The sequence below is a fragment of the Grampus griseus genome (genome assembly GCF_964374135.1).
Source record: "Grampus griseus genome assembly, chromosome: 14".
NCBI lineage: Eukaryota > Metazoa > Chordata > Mammalia > Artiodactyla > Delphinidae > Grampus > Grampus griseus.
Window position 1 is genome coordinate 66,579,333 of NC_139008.1, and position 21,193 is coordinate 66,600,525.

General features: G+C 43.6%; 1 protein-coding gene and 1 pseudogene across 4 annotated transcripts in view; both read right to left on the reverse strand.

Moving 5' to 3' along the window:
- The window catches only part of SAMHD1 (SAM and HD domain containing deoxynucleoside triphosphate triphosphohydrolase 1), a 62,835-nt gene extending 58,568 nt beyond the window's left edge, over positions 1–4,267 (reverse strand). For all 3 annotated transcript variants that reach the window (XM_082669496.1, XM_082669494.1, XM_082669495.1), the window contains exon 1: positions 4,004–4,267. In XM_082669496.1, the coding sequence (XP_082525622.1) occupies positions 4,004–4,211 (208 nt within the window). In that variant the 5' untranslated portion in view covers positions 4,212–4,267. The remainder of the gene's footprint in view (positions 1–4,003) is intronic.
- Positions 4,268–19,182: 14,915 nt separating this feature from the next.
- On the reverse strand, positions 19,183–20,418 carry LOC309832010 (glucosamine-6-phosphate deaminase 1-like; annotated as a pseudogene). Its single transcript has 2 exons — positions 19,905–20,418; positions 19,183–19,528 (listed from the first exon to the last, which is right to left on the reverse strand). The product of its transcript is annotated as a glucosamine-6-phosphate deaminase 1-like (transcript).
- Positions 20,419–21,193: the final 775 nt, after the last annotated feature.

Consider the following 21,193-nt stretch of genomic DNA (forward strand, 5'->3'; position numbering starts at 1 on the left):
AGAGCACAGGCTCAGTGGTTGTGGCATATGGACTTAGTTGCTCCGCGGCATGTGGTATCTTCCCGGACCAGGGCTCAAAGCTGTGTCCCCTGCATTGGCAGGAGGATTCTTAACTACTGCGCCCCAGGGAAGCCCGGAAAGTCTTAATTTTAATTTGATAACTATACCAAGAGGATTTTTTTGATAAACCAGGTAAAATTTTTTAAATTATTTGAGTAAATTATTTGTAGGGAAGTCCAGCTGCAAAACTGGCAGCTTCTTCCTGAAACAGGTGAGGTTTGGGGTGGGGCGGGGAAAGAAATGTCAGTTTATTGTTAGAATAGTCAGGTCAAAACCATAGCCTGAGGGATGCTCCACAAGTTGACTTAGTTCTAAAACCTCCAAAGAAAGCACACAATCTGTTTAGTAAGGCTTATATACATTAAAAATATTTATTTATTTATTTATTTATTTTGGCTGCATTGGGTCTTCTTTGCTGCACATGGGCTTTCTCTAGTTGTGTCGAGCGGGGGCTACTCTTCGTAGTGGTGTGCGGGCTTCTCATTGCAGTGTCTTCCCTTGTTGCAGGGCACGGGCTGTAGGCACATGGGCTCAGTAGTTGTGGCTCACAGGCTCTAGAGCGCAGGCTCAGTAGCTGTGGTTCACAGGCTTAGTTGCTCCAGGGATGTGGGGTCCTCCCAGACCAGGGCTCAAATCCGCATCCCCTGCATTGGCAGGCGGATTCTTAACCACTGTGCCACCAGGGAAGTCTCACATGGTTTATTTTTCTTTATCTTTCTATATAGTTAATTCCAGATCTTCCTGACCTCAGATTCCAGAACACTGGACTATTTTCAAACAAACAAAAGTCTTTCTAAAGGTAACAAGAGAAAATGAGGATGTAATTTTCCAGAAAGAAAAAAACATTTAAATGAAAATGGCATTTTGGGGGGTGTTTTTCAAGCATAAAAAATATTCAATATAAAAAATCCAAACAATATAAAGTATAAAATATCAACTTACTCATATTCTCCTAATCATCATTAATATTTTAGATAACAAAATTCAAGACATTTACTTATGCAATTATGTAATTTTACACAAATGAAATTATGTTGTTTATAATCTATTTTTCCCAACTAATAGGTCATAAAGATCTTGCTTGTCAATTATTAACAATTATTAATGAGGTAGTTTCATCATTTTTAATGGTTGTCTTTTATTCCACAATACAGATGTACCATAACACATTTAACCAATTTCTTCTGAACCTTATGCTCCTCACCACTAAAATGAGTATAACTGAACCTATGTCACAGTTATTGTAAAGATTTTATAAGATGAAACATGAAGTGCAGAGAATAGTACTTCACGCAAAGTAAATGCTCCATAAATTGTTAATCATCAATATTACTTACTATTATTATCAATGGATATTTAGACCATTTCTACTTTTTTGCTATTTATAACTAGTGGTTAGAAGAATAATCTTGAATATATTTCTTTGGACAGTGTACAAATGTTTCTGTAAACTCCTACAAGTAAAATTTTCTATAAGTAAAAAGGTATTCCCAAACTGTCCAGGGTTAAGCAAATTGATACTTCCATCAACTTTATTGGATTACCAATCTTTAAATATTTTTCCATTTAAATTTTAAAATCAGTGTTTTTAAAATTACTGTTAAGACTGAATGTTTTTTTTCTGTTTTTATTGGCTGCTTGTCAATTGTTCTTGTGTTTTGCTCATTTTCCTACTGGGGTGTTTTTTTCCTTGTTCTTAGTTGACTTTATAACTTTGGTTATGTTCTCCATTTTTTTTCTTTTCTCACTGGTTTGTTTATTCCCTTATTGTTGAGGGAAATCCAATGTATTTTGATGAGAACACTTGTTAAGGTATAAGTGGCATGAATTCTGGAGTCCAAAGACCTAACTTTAAAATCCAGCTCTGAAAAAAAAAAAAAAATCCAGCTCTGCTTTTTTCTAGTTGTGTGGCCTTTGAATCTCAAACACATCATCTACTAAAAAATACACATTACAGTCTCTAAATTCCTGTGAAATTGTATTCCAAAATGAGGAAAGGGACCCAGCACCTGTGCTTAGTTTTGTCAAATAAAAACAAATTTGGACTTGCAAGCTGCTGTGTATAAAACAGATAAAAAACAAGGTCGTACTGTATAGCACAGGGAACTACATTCAACACCTTGTAATAATCTATAACAGAAAAGAATCTGAAAAAGACTACATACACACACACACACACACACACACACACACACACACATCACTTTTCTGTATACCAGAAACTAATACAACATTGTAAATTAACTATACTTCAATTAAAAAAATCTGGACTTAGATAGGGACAGACTCTAATTAGGGAGAAAATTATTGCAATAGGGAGAACGTTCTGACCTCAGAAATCTGCAAGTGGCTCAAAATCAAAAGGTTTTTTTTGGTTGGTTTGTTTGTTTTTTAATAGGATAAAGTAGGAGCAAGCAGAGATAAGCAGAATCTTTGGAGTGGAAGTGACCCCAGTCTGACAGGACATTGGCTGTGGTCAGCCAGTTCTTAGGAGAAGTTGATCAGGGAGCAGTAAGAAATTAGCAACTGTGAACACTTGGTCAGTTTTTACCAATTTAAAGCATGTAATGTCTTCTAGTATTAGACTGTGGTTCAAGAGAACAGATCATTCTGAAGACTGATGAATTAATCTACAGGACACCACTGAAATAGGCAGCCAACAATATAGCCAATCACATTTTGAAGACATAAAACTACTTCATCCCCACCTACTGCTACTCAAAAGAAAAATTCCACCCCAGAAGGGGAGGAAAACCAAGGCGGGGTGTGTGTGTGGGGGTGTGTGGGGTGTGAGGCGGGGCGGTGGTGCTAGGGAAAAAGAGAAGTGCAATTTCCTTCACCCATCAAGCTATCTTTACATCTTGAACACTTCTTTAGTTCCTCCCACCCAGCCTAAGCAAACAGGGTTCTACCCCCCCCAACTGCAAAAGTTTACTGCATTTGCAAATCACACCACTTTTCTATTGAACACTTCAGAGGGTAAAGCAGAGGTCAAACTTCATCCCCCTTACGGGAAGTTGAGTAGATTTCAAGTGGATGGGTGCTTGAACTTAAGCCAGTAAAGTCGCTTAAAACTCACAACCTACAGGCCAAGTTGTGGGCACCTGGGAGTTCAGTGGTCAACCGAACCACCCCAGGGTTCAGATTTAGCGAGAGAAACTTTTGGAGAACAAAACATGATCTTTACTAAGCTCTGCAAGTACAGTCATCACGCATGTATTGAGTCCTACCCGGACGCTACGGTAAGGCGATGCGGATTCAGAGATTAACAGAAAAGTTCTTTCCCGGTTAGACAAACCCCGAGTTGGGAGGGGAGTGGAGGAAACAAACTTTAAAGCACCCAAATATACTCTCACGTGGCAAGTGTTCAGGGAGCTGCATCAGCAGAGGGGGGTTTCCCGAGCCTGGTGAGCTTGAATGACAGCAACCCTCCCACCAAGGGTCTTCTAACTAAAAAAGGAACCTGAGTCCCGCCTGTCCGGCGCTGGGGTGCCAAGTTCCTGAAGAAGCCCACCAGAGTTAGACCAGCTGCCCCCTCCCCGCCCCAGGTTCACAACCCCCTAAGTCCGCTCCCTTCCTACGGGTCCGCAACGCCAGACGCCCCATTTCTCCTCCCTCCATCTCAGGGTATCCCTCCTGGGCGCCGCCCCTCAGGTCCAACCCTGCGGGTGCCTCCCGCGTCAAGTTTCTCTCCCCCGCCTCAGGCAACCTTCTCCGAGGGCTCGCAGCCTCAGGTTTCCGTTCTCCGCCTCAGGTCATCCCTCCTGGGCGCCCCCGCCTCAGGTCCACCCCTTCGGGTGCCTCCCGCGTCCGGTCTCCCTCGGCCGCTCTGGCTCCTCTCTGAGGCCCCCACGCTCACGGCCTCAGGGAGCCCTCTCTCAGGCCCGGCTGTCGTGACCTCGGGTCGCCGGCCCCCGGCCCCTCACCCCTACAGCCCTGCTACCTCGGCAGCGTTCCAGCAGTCCAGAATCGCTGAAGCCACAGTCCCTTAGGAAGGAGCACACCTGCTCCGGGCCCCAGGTCCGGTGGTCGGGGTGAAGGTCGGGGCTCGGGGACCTCTCTGTGTCTGCGGGAGGGGTGTTTGGCGGGGTTCTCGGGCTGCCATCGCGCCGGGGCCGCTTGGGGGGCTTCTGCGAGTCGGCACTCTGCATGGCTACACCCAGCGCCCCGCGCGGCACAGTCAAGAACCCCGGCGCCCGACCCGCGCGCAGGCGCACTCGCAGCTCAGTGGCGGCGGCGGCGGCGAGGCAGCTTAGTACTGCCAGCCTACTGGCCGGCCGCGCAGGCGCACTGACAGCTCAGACCTTGGGGCCAGGCAGGCCACCCGCTTCAGGCCCCCAACCCCCAGTCCCGGCGCAGGCGCAGTGACCGCCCAATGACCCTTAACCCCACCCCGGCGTTTACGCTAAAGCGAGTGAGTAGAAGCAGAGCTAAGAGTGGTGCTGATAAGCGCGGGGGTCGGGGAAGAGTGTGCCCAGGACATCCCACTACAGTCTGGAGCAGGGGCTCTTCTGGTGAACTGAACTTCACATGAGTACCCCAGGCTTACCCTTGGCCGTGTTGGTAAAAGGACTACTACTACTACCACTACTAAAGCCAGTACACCTTCCCATCAACACAGCCGTAGACCCATCCAGGAGATACGGGGTGAGTGAGGCAGATTATCATCAAGCAGCGTGAACTAGTTTGTGGTCTAGGGTTGAGCAAAATATTTTCAGCAAACACTTAGCGCTTTACTGTGTGCCAGGCGCTCTTCTAAGGACTTACAAATATTAATTAATTTAAGTATCCCAATAACCTTAAGATGTAAGGAACTGAGGTACAGAGAACTGAGTGTTTTGCCCAGGGTCACCCAGCTAGGGAGTGATGAAGCCTGAATTCAAACCCAAGCAATCCAGCCTGGCTCTAAAGCCCATGCTCCTACTCACTTGCCAACAATTGCTCACTAACGGGAGTTTTGATATAAAATTATTTTATATTAGTTAATCCAAATTTTCCAATTGCTCCCTTACCCCATAGACCCGTGGGGGAAAGTATGGAGAGGTGACCTTGCCCTCCTCTGCACAGAAGGGCCAGGCCCAGAAAAACAAACCTTTAAACCACAGAATATTTTGAGAAAAAACAGACAGTTTTCAAGACTTGTGAAACCAAAACAAGGGGAGAGGGGTCAAAGAGACAACAAAGAGCATTTAAATGTGAAAGACGTATTTAAACTTGGAAATGGCTATTTGAAAATTTGTGTTTATAAGACTTGTGGGAAAGTCTGCCCTGACAGCAAGGTTTCTTGGGCAGTAGAAGGTGATATAAGCAGGGTTTTAAGTTTAATCAGTTGGGTTTGTTCAAAGCAATTGCTTTTGAGAATTTGATTTTTTTTGTTTTTGCTTGTTAAAGAGTATAATTTAATGCCATATTTACTATGTTTCCCCTAATCTCCTACTTTGTAGGGGCCCTAGATCTTGCACAAGGTGGTTTCTTGAGCAAGGTCACATGGCTAAGTGACAGATCAACATTCAAAGCTGACTCCAAAACTTGGGTGGTTCCTAGTTTGCCACTTCACTTCCACTTGGTCCTGGTGATCCTATTCCATCCAGTCATTCCACAACGTGGAAACAAATGCCTACTAGACACAGGCCCTCTGCTCTGGTTGTACTGAGAGAAGTGACTATTCAAGCTCTCCTCTGATGTCAGTCTCACCATAGTTAGGACTAGAAAAAACTCTAAGTTCAATTAATTTAAGGCCCATTGCTTAATGACCTTGACTACCCCCAGCAGTTCTTCCTTGCCCTTCCTTGCTTCCACCCACCCAGCTGAGTTGGGCAATTTTACGTCTGGCAGTGTTAACCTTGTGGTTTTACATCTCTGCACAACTTCCTCTTAAACAAGTGCCACTAGTTCTCAGTGCCACCTACCACCAATCCCTGGTTCTTTCTTTGAATCTGACCTCCTCAAGACATTCTTTTTTCCATCTGTCAAAATCCCAAAGCAAGCCAAAATTCTTTTTTAAAAAAGTGTTGGTTTTCTTGTCTGATAAAAATAATGCTCAAGAAAGAAAACTTGTAAAACAAAATGTGTATACACACACATACAGATCCAAAGATCACCTCCTGCTGTGTGCCCCATAAGTCTTTTTCTTTTTTTTTCCCTTCATAAGTCTTTTTCTGTTCGTAGATGTAGAAACTTGTCTCCAGATCTGTCAAGGAATTCTTTGAAAACAAAAAAAAAAGACACCTGGCAAAATGATAATAGCTACCATATTTGAGTACCTACTATTGATCTTGGATGGCCACAGCCTGCAGCGGCTTGAAGCAGGGTTTCGATTCCTGGTCAGAGATTGAGGTTGGGCAGCGGCAGTGAGAATGCTGAATCCTAGCCACTAGACCAGTGGCCAGGGACAAGGACCTGGCCCTTCGGCTTTGCAGAAATAAATTTCCACCATACATGGAAAGTAGTGAAACAAAGTGTTTAGTAGGAGGAAAAAGAGTACGTGTGGATGGACACATGGGCAGACTCAGAGAGAGAGTCGCACCCCCGTGGTAGTTTGAATCACTCTTATGGGGCATTTCTTCCGGGTTTCCTTTGGCCAATCATCTTGCCTTTCCTGGTTCTGTGCCTGTATTTGGTATATCTCAGGGTTTTCCCATGTGTGCACACGCATCTCTTAGCCAAGATGGAGCAGGAGCATGCAGGAGCATGCCTGGTGTTGAGAAATAGCAGAGAGGCCCGTTTGGATGGGCAAAATGAGTAAAGGGGAAGAGTTAAGCGATAAAGTCAAGGAGGGTGCAAACCATGTGGGAACATGAGGGCTACCGCTGCAAGCAGCTTTGAGGTCCCATCTTTACAGCTTCACATCTAGAGATGAAAGAAAGCCTCTGCTCCTCCAGTTCCAACATAAGTGAATGACTTCAACAAGTCTGATTGCATTAATTCCTGGACCAATTGCTGTGTTATAAAATGATTGACCCAAACAGGTCACATGTTACCCATTGGGTTAGAGGGTAAGGTCTAGTATCAGGAAGAAGAGAATTGGTTTTGGATAAACACCCCAGGTGTTATTTAAAAGATTTGGAAATGAAGCCCAGGGAGGTGAAATGATTTGCCAAAGGTCACACACATGTGTTAAGTGCTTTGGGATTTTAACCTAGGTCAGCCTTGAAAACCATTGTTCTTTTCTGTAACTAGAGCTGGGTACAAGTTCTATTGCTTTTAGGCAGTCACAGAGAGAGGCCATGCCATCCTATAGAGTTTTGCTTGTGGTGACTTCCTAGGTGTGCCTCAATGTTTGGGGTGGGGTGACCATGTATTTGGGGGTTGGGATGCTCAAACACATGAGGGAGTGGCCAGACTTCAGTGGGGTACTTCTGAGTAAACATAGTTGATGAATCCTTTTAAACTCATTGCTAAGAGCCAATCTCAACACATATTTCAACTCATATTTTAGGAGCATTGGCTCCTAAATTCAAATGGTAGTTGCATCAGCCAGGCTGATTCCAACATAGATTTGCTTGGGAGCCCCTAAGATATGACAAAAGGTGAATTTGCCATTGCTATGGTTAGCTCTCCTGAAATCATTAGGAGGAAAGCTTCTGATAGAAGCCAAAACTGTGGAACAGACTTTGGGTTTTGATGAGACTATTCAGCCATTTGATCAACCAACCCAAAAGTGTACCCTATCTCTGCACTTTGTGAAAGGAAAATCAAAATGCAGTCAGTATCACTAGGAGAGCTCTCTAAAATGGAGCTGAGAGGCCACTGAGGAAGTGGGATTTTTGCATGTCTCAGCCTGGATGAAATCTGAACTTTGGCCACTTATTGTCTTAAAACAGTGATCCAGAACATCTGCACAATGTTCTAGAAACTCAAGATACTTAGGAGACCCTTACCCTAAATAACCTGTCACAGTCTATGATACACTTACCAGACCATTACCCTAAGTAATTCATGAAAGCTGTCCCTTAAGGATGAATATTTCCTTTTTGCTTGAGAGCCAAACATAATTCTTACAACTTTAAAAACCTTGTAGCTTTTGCCCTGATTCTGTCTGTTCCCTGGAACACTCTTTTGGTTTTACCTGAATCTTAGGCATCGCAATTTTTACCAAATTGCGATGCCTAAGACCCCAAGTAACACTCTTTGTGCTGTACAGCCTTGAAACTGATTATTGTTGGACATTACATGGTGTCAGAAGTGGGAGCCAAAGTGACTCACTTCTACCCATGGAGCTGCTGCAGGCACAAGTAAGGCACCTACAGGAGTCCTTTGTACTCAGTCATCTCTCAGTGGTCTTGGGTCTTAGGGGTAAGTCTTCTTGGTTCTGAACCTCCCAATATGGTTGAGGTTCTGAGCCTTTATTTGGGTGTCCTCTGTTGCTGGCTTTATCTGGGAAGGGAATTGTTCATCTTGGTGAGTACTCAGTTATGGGGAGTTGGGTTTCTACAGGCACTGCCACCATCCAGAACTCCAGATCAATTTATGTTTAAAACTTATGGGCCTTCCTCTTCTAAATTTCTTTCGCATCAGACTAAAATCACCCACAACAACTTGAAACTCTGTTGGTCCACTTGTGGCTCATTCAAAATTTCTAAATTAGTTTGTGTGCTCAATTGGAGAAAAGCTATAGAACAAGACAAAGAGAACGGGAAGCATATTTCAATCGGTGTTTTGAGGCCTCCAATTGTAATAATGAATCCACTACTATTGCTTCCCCCAGAGAAACGAACTCTCAAAAAATTTCCAAACTAGAAAAATCCTCTGAGGCTTCTGAGAACTCTCTCTCTCCAAATCTGCTTTTTTCTGTCCCTCTGAATGTCCGCCATAAGGCTCTGCTTTCTATCCATCTCTCTCTGAACTTCCTTTTTTATAGCACTGAGGTTGATCCCCTGCAGAAGACCATCCATACTGCCCATCCTGTAATGGCAGCCCCTTTTAAAGCCAGGTCCAATGAGGACGCCACCAACACCATCACATATACCCCCTGGACTAAGGCATGTAAATCCGCCCTTCAAGCACTATTGATTGGACGTGCTAAAGGGAACCAACAACATTGCCTGGGCAAAACATAAACATTTTTTGACTTACATCTCAGTTAGAAATCTCCCTAATATAAAGAAGCAAATTGAGGATAAAGTAGTTGGATGGGTGGATCAGCCTGTGATGTCATTTGAATTATACCTTATGAATCTTTGTGAAACTGGAAATGCAGTTCTAGAGACAGTTCACAGTTCACCCATTTCTTTTCATCATTCCCCATACCTCCCTTATTTATCTCAAAAGGCTTGTAACCTCTCTGGGAACTCTTATCTAGACCATCTCCAATTCCTAAAATCGGAAGGAAAAAAAAAAAGAGAGAGAGAGAGAGAGAGCGTGAAAAGGACTTTTAAAAACACAAGGTGCTATAGAAGCACCTTTGCCCAGAAATCTAGTTCAAGGAAAATTTTGAAACAAAAACTGTAAGGCCTCTGTTTGCATCTGTCTGTATGTTCATGTGTGTCTATATATAAATATGTTGTGGCTATGTGGTATGTTTTCTTTGGATGGTATTGCTAAAATTAATTTGTAAAAGAGTTATATGTAATTGGCTTAAAACAAACAAGCAGTATATAAATTAAGTATACTTGCAAAAATATAATAGAAACTAACTGAAATGTTTCTCAAGTTCACATGATCTGGGATGAATCTTTAGTAAATAAAAGCTAGTTTAAGTTTGTTGGTTAAATTAATACAGACATATCTTTAGCATTAGCAACATTAAGTATAACACTTTTTTTTTAACGTTATTTATTTATTTATTTATTTGCGGTACGCGGGCCTCTCACTGTTGTGGCCTCTCCCGTTGCAGAGCACAGGCTCAGCGGCCATAGCTCACGGGCCCAGCCGCTCCGCGGCATGTGGGATCCTCCCGGACCGGGGCACGAACCCGCGTCCCCTGCATCAGCAGGCGGACTCTCAACCACTGCGCCACCAGGGAAGCCCTAAATGAATTCTTTTTGACTTAGAACTAACTTAGAGATATATTTCGCAGGGTCTCTGAAATATCTCAAAGGTTTGTTCTTTCTCCTTGTAAAGAAAGAGATATTAAACTAATTAGGTATATTTGATATTTTTAAATTATAGGGGAAGCATTGTCAAATAAGAAGTAATGTTAAGACTTCTTTGTGTTGTGTCTGTATAGGTATTTGTTATAAGTGTTCCAGAAATTGTGTGAAATTCCTGTAAGTCTGATATGTCCTGATGTAAAATGTTGTCTGTCATCAAACTGAGGCTAACACTAAAAGGATAGAGTACAAGGGAAATGCCCTAGCTGACTTTCATGCAAAGTCAGCAGCAACAGAATCTGTAAATATTGTGACACATGTAGATGAGGTCCATTCTGCTTCTACAGAAGAATTGACCCCTTATTGCCAGACTTTCGCCATCCTGATTACTTGTAACATGGCAACAGCCTGCTTCTGAATCAGATAAATTAAGATGGGTAAACAATGGCTGTAAATTAAATTGACAGTGGGGGCTATGGGAAACCCAAGACAACTGCGGCTCCCTGGCAAACTCATTTTTTTAGTCTTTGCACTCCTTCACCTACCATAGCGCATTTACGATGACTAATCATTTAAGCTGCTGTGGCCCAAAGTACTGCCTTTGGTTTTGCTTAATCTCAGGTCCAGTCCCTCAGGAAAAAATAGACTGGTGACTATGTCTATTGGAAACTACACCTTCACAAAGATGTCCTCCAATCTTGTTGGAGGGGACCTTTCCAGGTATTGTTAACTAAACTTGTGCTGCTAAACTTAAGGGCATTGACTCATGGATTCATGTTTCTCATTTAAAGGAGGCACCATGTCCTGCTTGGACTTCACAACAGTCTAGAGACCTGAAACTGAAATTAACTAGACAAAGGCCAGGATAATGAAGCAGATGACATCCGTTGTAGACAGCTTTCCCAAGATTCAGGACCAGATGAATCATCTAATGTCATCCACTTAATGAGCCATATGAAAAAGCAAATAACTGCTATGAATGACCTAATACCAAGTCTTGGAGAAATACTAAAAGGAAAAATGATAGACATCTGGAGATGATTGACCACTCCTGTAAGATTCTAACTAATGAAGATTTATGAACTTCTCTTATTTTGAATGCCACTGAGGACTTGCTTCCTAGATGACTTATTGTTGCTCAAATATGGCCATAAACTTTCTAAAAGCATACCTTTCACACAGCCACCTCTTTCCCTCCTCTGTGGGACATGACTCTCTGGGAATGAGCCTCCCCAGCACAGAGGAAGTCGAAGCCAATGACATATAACCAAATGGTTGATCATTGATGCCTCCCAAAGAAAGATCTTGATCAAAAGGGGGAACATGAAAGAAAAATAAATATGGAGTAGGTATTGCTAAGAGAGGTCTCTAAAATGGACCTGGGAAGCCACTGAGGAAATAGGACTTATGCATGTCTCAGCCTGGATGGAATCTGAACTTTTGACCACTTATTGTCTTAACACAGGCATCCAGAACATTTGTCAGAAACTCAAGATACTTATTGACCTCACCCTAAACAAACTAGTGACAGTCTATTCCTTAAGAACAAATGTTTCCTTATTTGTGTCAGAGTCAATCACAATTCTCACCAGACAACTCTAACAACCTTGTGGCTTTTGTCTTTATAAGCCCTGATAATTCCTTCTTCTGAGCACTCTTTTGGTCTTCACCCAAATCTGTGTCTCCTGAATTGCAATTATTTTTTTAAAATTTTTATTTATTTATTTTTTGCTGCGTTGGGTCTTCGTTGCTGCGCGTGGGCTTTTTCTAGTTGCAGTGAGCGGGGGCTACTCTTTGTTGTGGTGCGCGGGTTTCTCACTGCAGTGGCTTCTCTTGTTGCGGAGCACAGGCTCTAGGCGCCCAGGGTTCAGTAGTTGTGGCTCATGTGCTCTAGAGTGCAGGCTCAGTTTTGGCGCATGGGCTTAGTTGCTCCATGGCACATGGGATCTTCCCAGACCGGGACTCGAACCCATGTCTCCTGCATCGGGAGGCGGATTCTTAACCACTGTGGCACCAGAGAAATCCCTGAATTGCAGTTCTTAACACCCCAAATAAAGATCTTTATTCTTTGCAGCCATGATACTGATTGTGGTTTGACAACTTCCAACTACGTGAGCCAAGAAACTTTCTTAGCTCCTAAGCCAGGTTGAGTTGGATTTTCTCTTTTGTGTGTGTGTTTTGTTTCTTTTCTATTTATTTTTTTCATAAATTTATTTATTTATTTATCTTTGGCTGTGTTGGGTCTTCGTTGCTGCGCGTGAGCTTTCTCTAGTTGTGGCGAGTGGGGGCTACTCTTCATTGCGGTGTGCCAGCTTCTCATCGCAGTGGCTTCTCTTATTGTGGAGCATGGGCTTCAGTAGATGCAGCACGCGAGCTCAATAGTTGTGGCTCATGGGCTCTAGAGTGAAGGCTCAGTAGTTGTGGCACACGGGCTTAGTCGCTCTGCGGCATGTGGGATCTTCCCAGACCAGGGTTCGAACCTGTGTCCCCTGCATCGACAGGCAGATTCTTAACCACTACACCACCAGGGAAGTACCATGTGTGTGTGTTTTGAATTTTTGGATTTTTCTCTCATTTATAGCCAAAAGCATCCCTGATACACAACTTCAGCATCCAACAGGACTCTGTTTCAGATATTCAGTGTTATCTGGCTGATTTTTAGCTTGTAGTGACACTTGTATCCAGTCCAGTCTAGTCAAGTCCTCAACACTCATCCCCTACAGTCCCTAGTGAATACCACTGCCTGTCAGCCAAGTTCACAAAGATCATTTTCTCTGAGAACGTCACTGGGCCACACAGTGAGTGGATCCATGGTATTACGGACTGAATTGTGTCCCCCCCAAATCACATGTTGAAGTCCTAGCCCCCAATGTGACTGTATTTGGAGACAGGGCCTTTAAGGAGGTAATTAAGATTAAATAAGGTCATACAAGTGGGGCCCTAATCCAATAGATAGGACTGGTGTCCTTTTTTTTTTTTTTTCTTTGCGGTACACAGGCCTCTCACTGTTGTGGCCTCTCCCGTTGCGGAGCACAGGCTCCGGACGCACAGGCTCAGCGGCCATGGCTCATGGGCCCAGCCGCTCCGCGGCATGTGGGATCTTCCCGGACCGGGGCATGAACCTGTGTCCCCTGCATCAGCAGACGGACCCTCAACCACTGCGCCACCAGGGAAGCCCCAGGACCGGTGTCCTTATAAGAAAGGATGAGATAGCAGAGATCTCTTTCCCTTTGTGCACACAGAGGAAAGGCCATGTGAGGACACAGCAAAAAGACAGCTGTCTGGAAGCAAGGAAGAGAGATCTTATCAGAAACTAATAAAACCATGCCCCGTGGAGTTAACAGAAGCTGATAACTAATAGAAATTGTTGAACTTTTTACAGAACAACACATAAGGGAACAGCTTGTTAAAACTGCCTTCATTGATGAATTTCACTTTCATTTTCTTTCTTTCTTTTTTCCTCTCTTTAATTGCACACCTTCCAAGCTTCACAAAGCCCAGTTGTTTTACAGGAAGTTGGAGTCAGCTCCTGCCCAGTATGAGCCAGCTGGGCATTGGTTGGGACCACCAGCCCTAAAACTGGGCCTGCACAGCTGTCCAGTGAAGGGCCTTTTGATGTTAGAGGGCTGGAAACCTCCACCCTCAGATCATGCTAAGCACCTCCATTTTGAATATGCAGAAGCATGTAACCCAGAAGCACCTGCGCAGAACACTGATTACCTCACCTTTTTCCCTACCTCAAGTCACCTTTCCCCATACCTAAGACTGTTACCAAAATGCATTTCGGTCCACTCACTTGCCGCACAGCAAAACCAATTTACTGACACCCGGTTGTCATGAAGGAAAGTACAGCTTTTATTGCAGGTGCCAAACAAGGAGCATGGGAGGCTCATGCTCAAAAGGCCCAAACTCTCCACTGACGGGTTTCAGAGAAGAGTTTTTAAAGGCAACTTTTGGGCCGAGGGCTGCAGGATGCATAGCTTTCTTCTGATGGGTGGATGGTGAGGTAATGGGTGGCGTTCCAGGAATCTTGTGCTCTGCATGAAGTCACCATCCTCCACTTGGGTGAGGGCCTTAGTTCCTATAAAACAATTCAAGATATGTATCAGATTGTTATGAATATCTCTTGAGGAGGAGCTAGGACTCTGTTTTATTGCTGCCTGTTGTCATTACTTTTCTTACTTAACTGCTTTTCCTTTGTTTTTGCATTCCCTCATTTCTCTAATTAGTATCTGCTTGAATCTGCCCTTTGGAACTCAGAGAAGGTCTAGGAGGCTGAAGCCTTTTTCCTACATATGAAAAGTGGGGGACATGGAAGGGCTTTTGTACCCAGGAGGGCACTGCAGTGTCCTGCTCAAGGTGGTTTCAAGACCACCTTGCTTATCCAATAAATACTTCAATCCTCTTGCCTTCAGGGAGGTGGATCTGAGACTTGTTCTCCCATCTCCTTGCTTGGCTGACTTGTGAATAAACTCCTTCTTGGCTGTAAACCTTGGCATCTCAGTGTTTGGCTTGCTGCACATTGGGCAAATGGACCTGGTTCAGTAATGCTAACTGTGCTAGCACCTTGATCTTGGGCTCCTAGGCTCCAGAACTATGAGAAAATAAATTTCTGTTGTTTAAGCCACCCAGCCCGTGGTGTATTGTCATGGAAGCCCTAGCAGACTGATACACACAGCCAACATGTTTGTACTATGTGACAACTACTCCTGAGTTGATGGCCTAAGGTTGGGCATTTTGACTTAATTGTTCCCAGTCTTTGGGCCCCAGGTTTCTGCTTCTGATGACTATGGAGCTGGTTACAACCAGGAACCCCTGTGCTATTGGATATCATGCAAAATAAAGTCTCATATATACTTGTCTATGCTTTCACTCTAAGTGTGCTGTCATTAACAAAGTAGATATTAGTTCAAATGTTAAGGAAGGCTTTGATCTTTTTTTTTTTTTTTTTTTTTTTTTAATATTTTGGCCGTACCACACAGCATGTGCGATCTTATTTTCCTGACCAGGGATCTAACCTGCGCCCCCTGCAGTGGAAGTGTGGAGTCTTAACCACTGGACTGCCAGGTAAGTCCCTTGATCTTTTAAAAAATATTCTTTTTACATAGTAATCCTTCTCATCTAAAAACGTGACCCTTATCTCAAGGAGAAGGTCTGAAGGCATTCTAGTGTTTGGGACTTGTTAATCACTGTGATTAACAAGGAAAATAGTTTCAGAATTTTTATAAAGGTGGGGTTTAAAGCCAGTAACCTGGGTGGGACTGGAGGGTTGTCTTTGGAGTTGCATTTGCATAACAAGTATATTGTATTTCCCTATATTGTGAGTTAGAGTACACCAATACACATAGTAGTATTTAATGTGCTCTTATTTACATTGTTTATAAGACTGAGAAAACCTCAATTATTCCTACTAGTGAGAAGTATAATTTACATGGCTTCAAGGTGGCTTCAAGGGAATTGAACTTTCCCCTATCTACTGTGCTCTGAGTATCTGGGAATAAGCTGGCAGTAGGTTCTGAGAAGGAGAGCAGTGTTCCTTGGAGAAAAAGACCCTTTTCAGTGCCACCTTGACTCAATCTTCAGGACATTGGTGAAAGCTGGTGCTAAGGCTTCTAAGGTGGAAAGTTTAGGGAAGATGTATTAAAGGCAAGTAATCTAGGGCTCCCAGGAGGCAACTGGGAGAGAGGGCTTGGAAGAGAAGGATTGAGTGAAGGGAGAAGATTGTTATTGGACCACATTAATAACCCCTCCGCCCCCCCCCAAAATATTTGTTGTAAGCAACTTTTTGAAAGGAAATCTTTCAACAAGCTGAGTTTCCTCTGTGTGTGATGCATGTGAGAAGATCTGCTCCAAAACAGAAACAAGAAATGAGAATGTTTCACATGGCAAAGGAAGAGAGAAGCTTAAGGAAGACAGCCCAGGACTTCCAAGAATACGGAGGATATAAATCTGTCAACTCAAGATTAATATCAAAAGACACAGTATAGCTTACAGATTAAAATTGAGCTGTAGTCCATCTAAGGGTGAATGGATAAACAAAATGTGGTCCTATACACACAATAGAATATTACCCTTAAAAAGAAGGAAATTCTGACACATGCTACAACATGCATGAACCTTGAGGATATTATGCTAAGTGAAATAAGCCAGGCACAAAAGCAAAAATACTGTATGATTTCACTTAGATGAAGTATCTAAAGTAGTCAAAATAATAGAAACAGAACGTAGAATGGTGGTTGCCAGGGGCAGGAAGGGAGGGGAAAAAGGAAGTTGTTGTTTACTGGGTATAGAGTTTCAGTTTTGCAAGATTTTTGAAAAAGTTCTGGAGATTGGTTGCACAACAATGTGAATGTTAATGCCACTAAACTATATACTTAAAATGATTAAATGGTAAGTTTTATGTTATACATATTTTGCCACACAAAACCCCCCTAATTTCATTGAATTAAAAAAAAAATTGGGGAGCCAGAGTGCTTGGGTTTGACTCTTGAGACCTTGGGCAAGTTACTTAAAATCTATGAGCTCTAATTTCCTCCTCTGTAAAGTTTTGTTACAGGGCTTTATGAGAATTGAGTCTGGCACATAGAAAATGCTTAATACATGTGAGATATAATTATTATAAAAAGCAACCCTGGGGGCTTCCCTGGTGGCGCAGTGGTTGAGAGTCCGCCTGCCGATGCAGTGGACACGGGTTCGTGCCCCGGTCCGGGAAGATCCTACATGCCGCGGAGCGGCTAGGCCCATGAGCCATGGCCACTGAGCCTGCGCGTCCGGAGCCTGTGCTCCGCAACGGGAGAGGCCACAGCAGTGAGAGGCCTGCGTACCGCAAAAAAAAAAAAAAAAAAAAAAGCAACCCTGGGACTTCCCTGGTGGTCCAGTGGTTAGGACTCTGCGCTTCCACTGCAGGGGGCACGGGTTTGACCCTTGGTGGTGGAATTAAGATCCCGCATGCCGCGCAGTGCGGCAAAAAAAACCCCTCCAAAACCAAGACAAACCACCCCCCAAAATAAAAACAAAAAGTGTCCCTAAGCCTCTTTCTTCAATTCACGAATTTGACAAATGTCAAGCCCATACTTCCTTCAATGCATCATTCTGCACTTTGGGAAAACTACAGAAAAAATGTTCCACCTACATGGAGCTTAATTACTAGTGGTGGATTCAGATAATACATGAGTAGATTATAAATTCTGGGAAGAAAAATAAAACATGTTAAGAGTATAGGAAAGGCTGGGAAGTGCTGTGACCTGACACTTGAGCAGAACGCAAATGAAGTAAGGAGCCTGTGGGGTACTCCACTGTGTAATGAATATCTAGTATTTTAACAACCTTGCATCATAATGTTATAGATTAAATAATGCCTAATTCTTAACTTTGCGAACATTAGACTCACTAAACAAAATTAATTCCAAATGCCAGTATCTGAAACAAATTCAGCAAAGAAATAACAAAATTCCAAAACCTTTTAATCTTTCCTGTATTTTTTTTCTTGAAAAGACTAGATTTAAAAGAAAATGTCACATTGTAAACAAGTCCAGTGATCCATTAGCTTAAAACAGAATGACAGCACAATCACATTATAAAACCTAAAAATGAAACACTGGTACCAAACACAGCAGTTAAAGAGAGGCCTGAGCCAGGCTCTGAAAGATCTTTCCCAGAAATAGAGGCAGCAGCAGCTTCAAAGAGGCACAAAAATTGGTAGAAGGAGGAGGCAGCATTCAAACCATCAAGGCATAAGAGTACAAAAAAAAAAAAAAACCAGAGCAATAGACTCATCTTGTGAACAAGAGGTGAAGGATAAAAGGGCAAAAGCATACTTCCTGATGTTCTGGGAACATCAGACCACGCCACATGAACCCAGGAGTGTTAGAAGGGCAGTTTTTTTTTTTTTTTTACGATATGCGGGCCTCTCACTGTTGTGGCCTCTCCCATTGCAGAGCACAGGCTCCGGACGCGCAGGCTCAGCGGCCATGGCTCATGGGCCCAGCCGCTCCGCGGCATGTGGGATCCTCCTAGACCGGGGCACGAACCCGCGTCCCCTGCATCAGCAGGTGGACTCTCAACCACTGCGCCACCAGGGAAGCCCCAGAAGGGCAGTTTTTTAAGTGGGGAAAGGATATTAGTCAACTTTAGAAGCACTTGGGTCTGCTTCTTGGCACTCAACTCTCAGGGACACAGGAAACACGTCACTCTAGTGTTGTTTCTAAACTCATAATTGAGCTGCTTGCCCTGACCCCATCACCTTGGCTGAACATAACATCGAATCTTGGCTGTGTCTGTTGCTCCCATGGATGTCCTACTTATGAATGAATATGTATAAGAGAGGTGCCACGGTGAGACCTTGGAACAAAACACAGGGCTCTCTTGGGAAAAGGGTTTCTGCCTTCCTCCTGGTGCTGGAGGGTCCCTGAGGGATAGGAGTTTGATGTGGCTGGGCCCCTTGAGGCTCCGAGTTCATCAGCAAAACTTTCTCTTTAGCCCCACCCACCCAAATCCTTCCCCAAGGAGGCCTCTGAGTTCATGGAAAGGCCAACTGAGAGAGCAGAAAAAAACAGCTGGGGAAAGAACGTAAGGGATAGTTTTCTTCCTGTGGCACTTGTTACTGACCAGAGTGACTACTTCCTTATAGTGACTTTAGACATTGAGAGAGTTTGTTCCTTAATCTGGAACACTGATTCTCAAATAAGGGGCAGGCCTTCCCAAAAGGGGCTCTTAAGACTCTCCGAGGCGGTTTTGTCCAACATAAGCCCCAAACTCTCTCTCAACTGAGATCAGTATATGTAATGACAGAAATTCCTGATGGGAGTATATTGTACATCTGAACAGTGTTAGAGGCACAACAAAAAGCTAAAAACCCCTAATCTGTGGGACAGACGTCAAAATTATATAGTGATTTTTTTTCTCATTAAGTTACAAATAAGTAGCTAAATTCCGTGACTAGACTCCACGCTGAACAGCCAAGAACGACAAGTTCACCCATTCAACTAGTAACCACACTAGATTAAAGCAATACAATTCTGTCCTCCTAAAGACAATTTCCAGAAAGACCCGCCTGTCCCAGTGAGGTAGTTGACACTAGGATTAGCACAGGCTAATCACTGTATGGTTTCTTAGAAGACTGGCTTTTCTCTGTTTCTTTCTCTTTCATAGTGCACAAGGGGTCCACCAACTTGTTATGAACAAGCATTAAACCTCTGAAATACTTGACAGTCTTCACTTTCAACTCTAGGGTGGCATCCTCGTCGCACATAAACACCGTGTGGGGATGCTACTGGAAGGCAGACATATGGTTCACTCCCTCCTCCGTGGCCTTATACAGAGCAAACGCCTTGTGAGCACCTGAGATGAAGATTATCATCTCTCTAGCATCCATCACAGTGCCCATGCCCACCATCAGGGCCATGGTGGGCACCTTGGTGAGATTTCCATCAAAGAACCTAGCAAGGGCTTCCTTGGTGTCTCAGTGGTTAAGAGTCCGCCTGCCAATGCAGGGGACAGGGGTTTGAGCCCTGGTCCGGGAAGATCCCACATGCTGCAGAGCAACTAAGCCCGTGCGCCACAACTACTGACCCTGTGCTGTACAGCCCACAAGCCACAGCTACTGAGCCCACGTGCCACAACTACTGAAGCCCGTGTGCCTAGAGCCTGTGCTCTGCAACAAAAGAAGCCACTGCAATGAGAAGCCCGTGCACCGCCATGAAGAGTAGCCCCTGCTCGCTGCAACTGGAGAAAGCCCATGCACAGCAACAAAGACCCAACGCAGCCAAAAATAAACACATAAATTTATTAAAAATATATATATATAAAAAGAACCTAGCATTGGCCAGGATGGTGTCCATGGCCAGTGTCTTCACATGGTCCTAGACAATAGACTGGAGCCCAACTCGTAAAAGGCAATGTGTCCACCAAGGCCGATGCCTCCCAACAAACAGCTCAATCCCTCCCGCAGCCTTGATCTTCTCTTCAAAGGCATCACACTCAGCCTGTAGGCCAGGTGCATTCCCATCCAGAATGTGGGTGTTTTCTGGGTGGATATCAATGTGTTTGAAGAGTTGTTCCACATGAAGGCGTGGTAGCTCTCTGGGTGGTCTCAAAGAAGGCCCACATACTCATCCATGTTGAAAGTCTTCACACATCTGAAGGACAGGTCTCCATTCTTATAGTACTCAATCAGCTTCTTGTAGCAGACAAGTGGGGTGCTCCTAGTGGGGAGCCCCAGGGTGAAGTACTTGTCTGGCCCTTGGCTAAACTGGATGATGCAGTTCCTGATGTATTTGGCCACCCACTCACTGGCCTGAGAAGAGGGGTCCAGGATGGTGAGCTTCATCTTGTTGAGGACACCTCCTGTGGTGGCTGTAGAGACTGTGCTAATCTTTCCTTGTTTAATGATAACATAAATAATTTATTGGAACACAAGCATTAAAATTGTCAGAAAGGTAACATTTAGACATTGCAAAGATGATATATTAAGTGACATATATGATCCATTTTTACCTTAAAAATACAACGATTTTTTCAATATGCATTGAAAAAGTCTAGGAAGATTCACATCAAGAGGTGGCTACAGTGCAGCCATTATGGAAACCAGTATGGAAGTTCCTTAAAAAACTAAAAATAGAGTTACCATATGATCCAGCAATCCCACTCCTGGGCATATATCCAGAAAAGATGAAAACTCTAATTCGAAAAGATACATGCACCCCAATGTTCATAGCAGCACTATTTACAATAGCCAAGACATGGAAGCAACCTAAGTGTCCATCAACAGATGAATGGATAAAGAAGATGTGGTATATATATACAATGAAATATTCCTCAGCCACAAAAAAGAATGAAATATTGCCTTTTGCAGCAACATGGATGGACCTAGAGATTACCATACTAAATGAAGTAAGTCAGACAGAGAAAGACAAATGTCATATCATTGATATGTGGAATCTAAAATAATGGTACAAATGAACATATTTACAAAACAGGAACAGAGTCACAGATGTAGAAAACAAACTTATTGTTACCAAAGGGGAAAAGGGTGGGGCAGAGGGATAAATTGGGAGATTGGGATTGACATATACACACTACTATATATAAAATAAACAACAAGG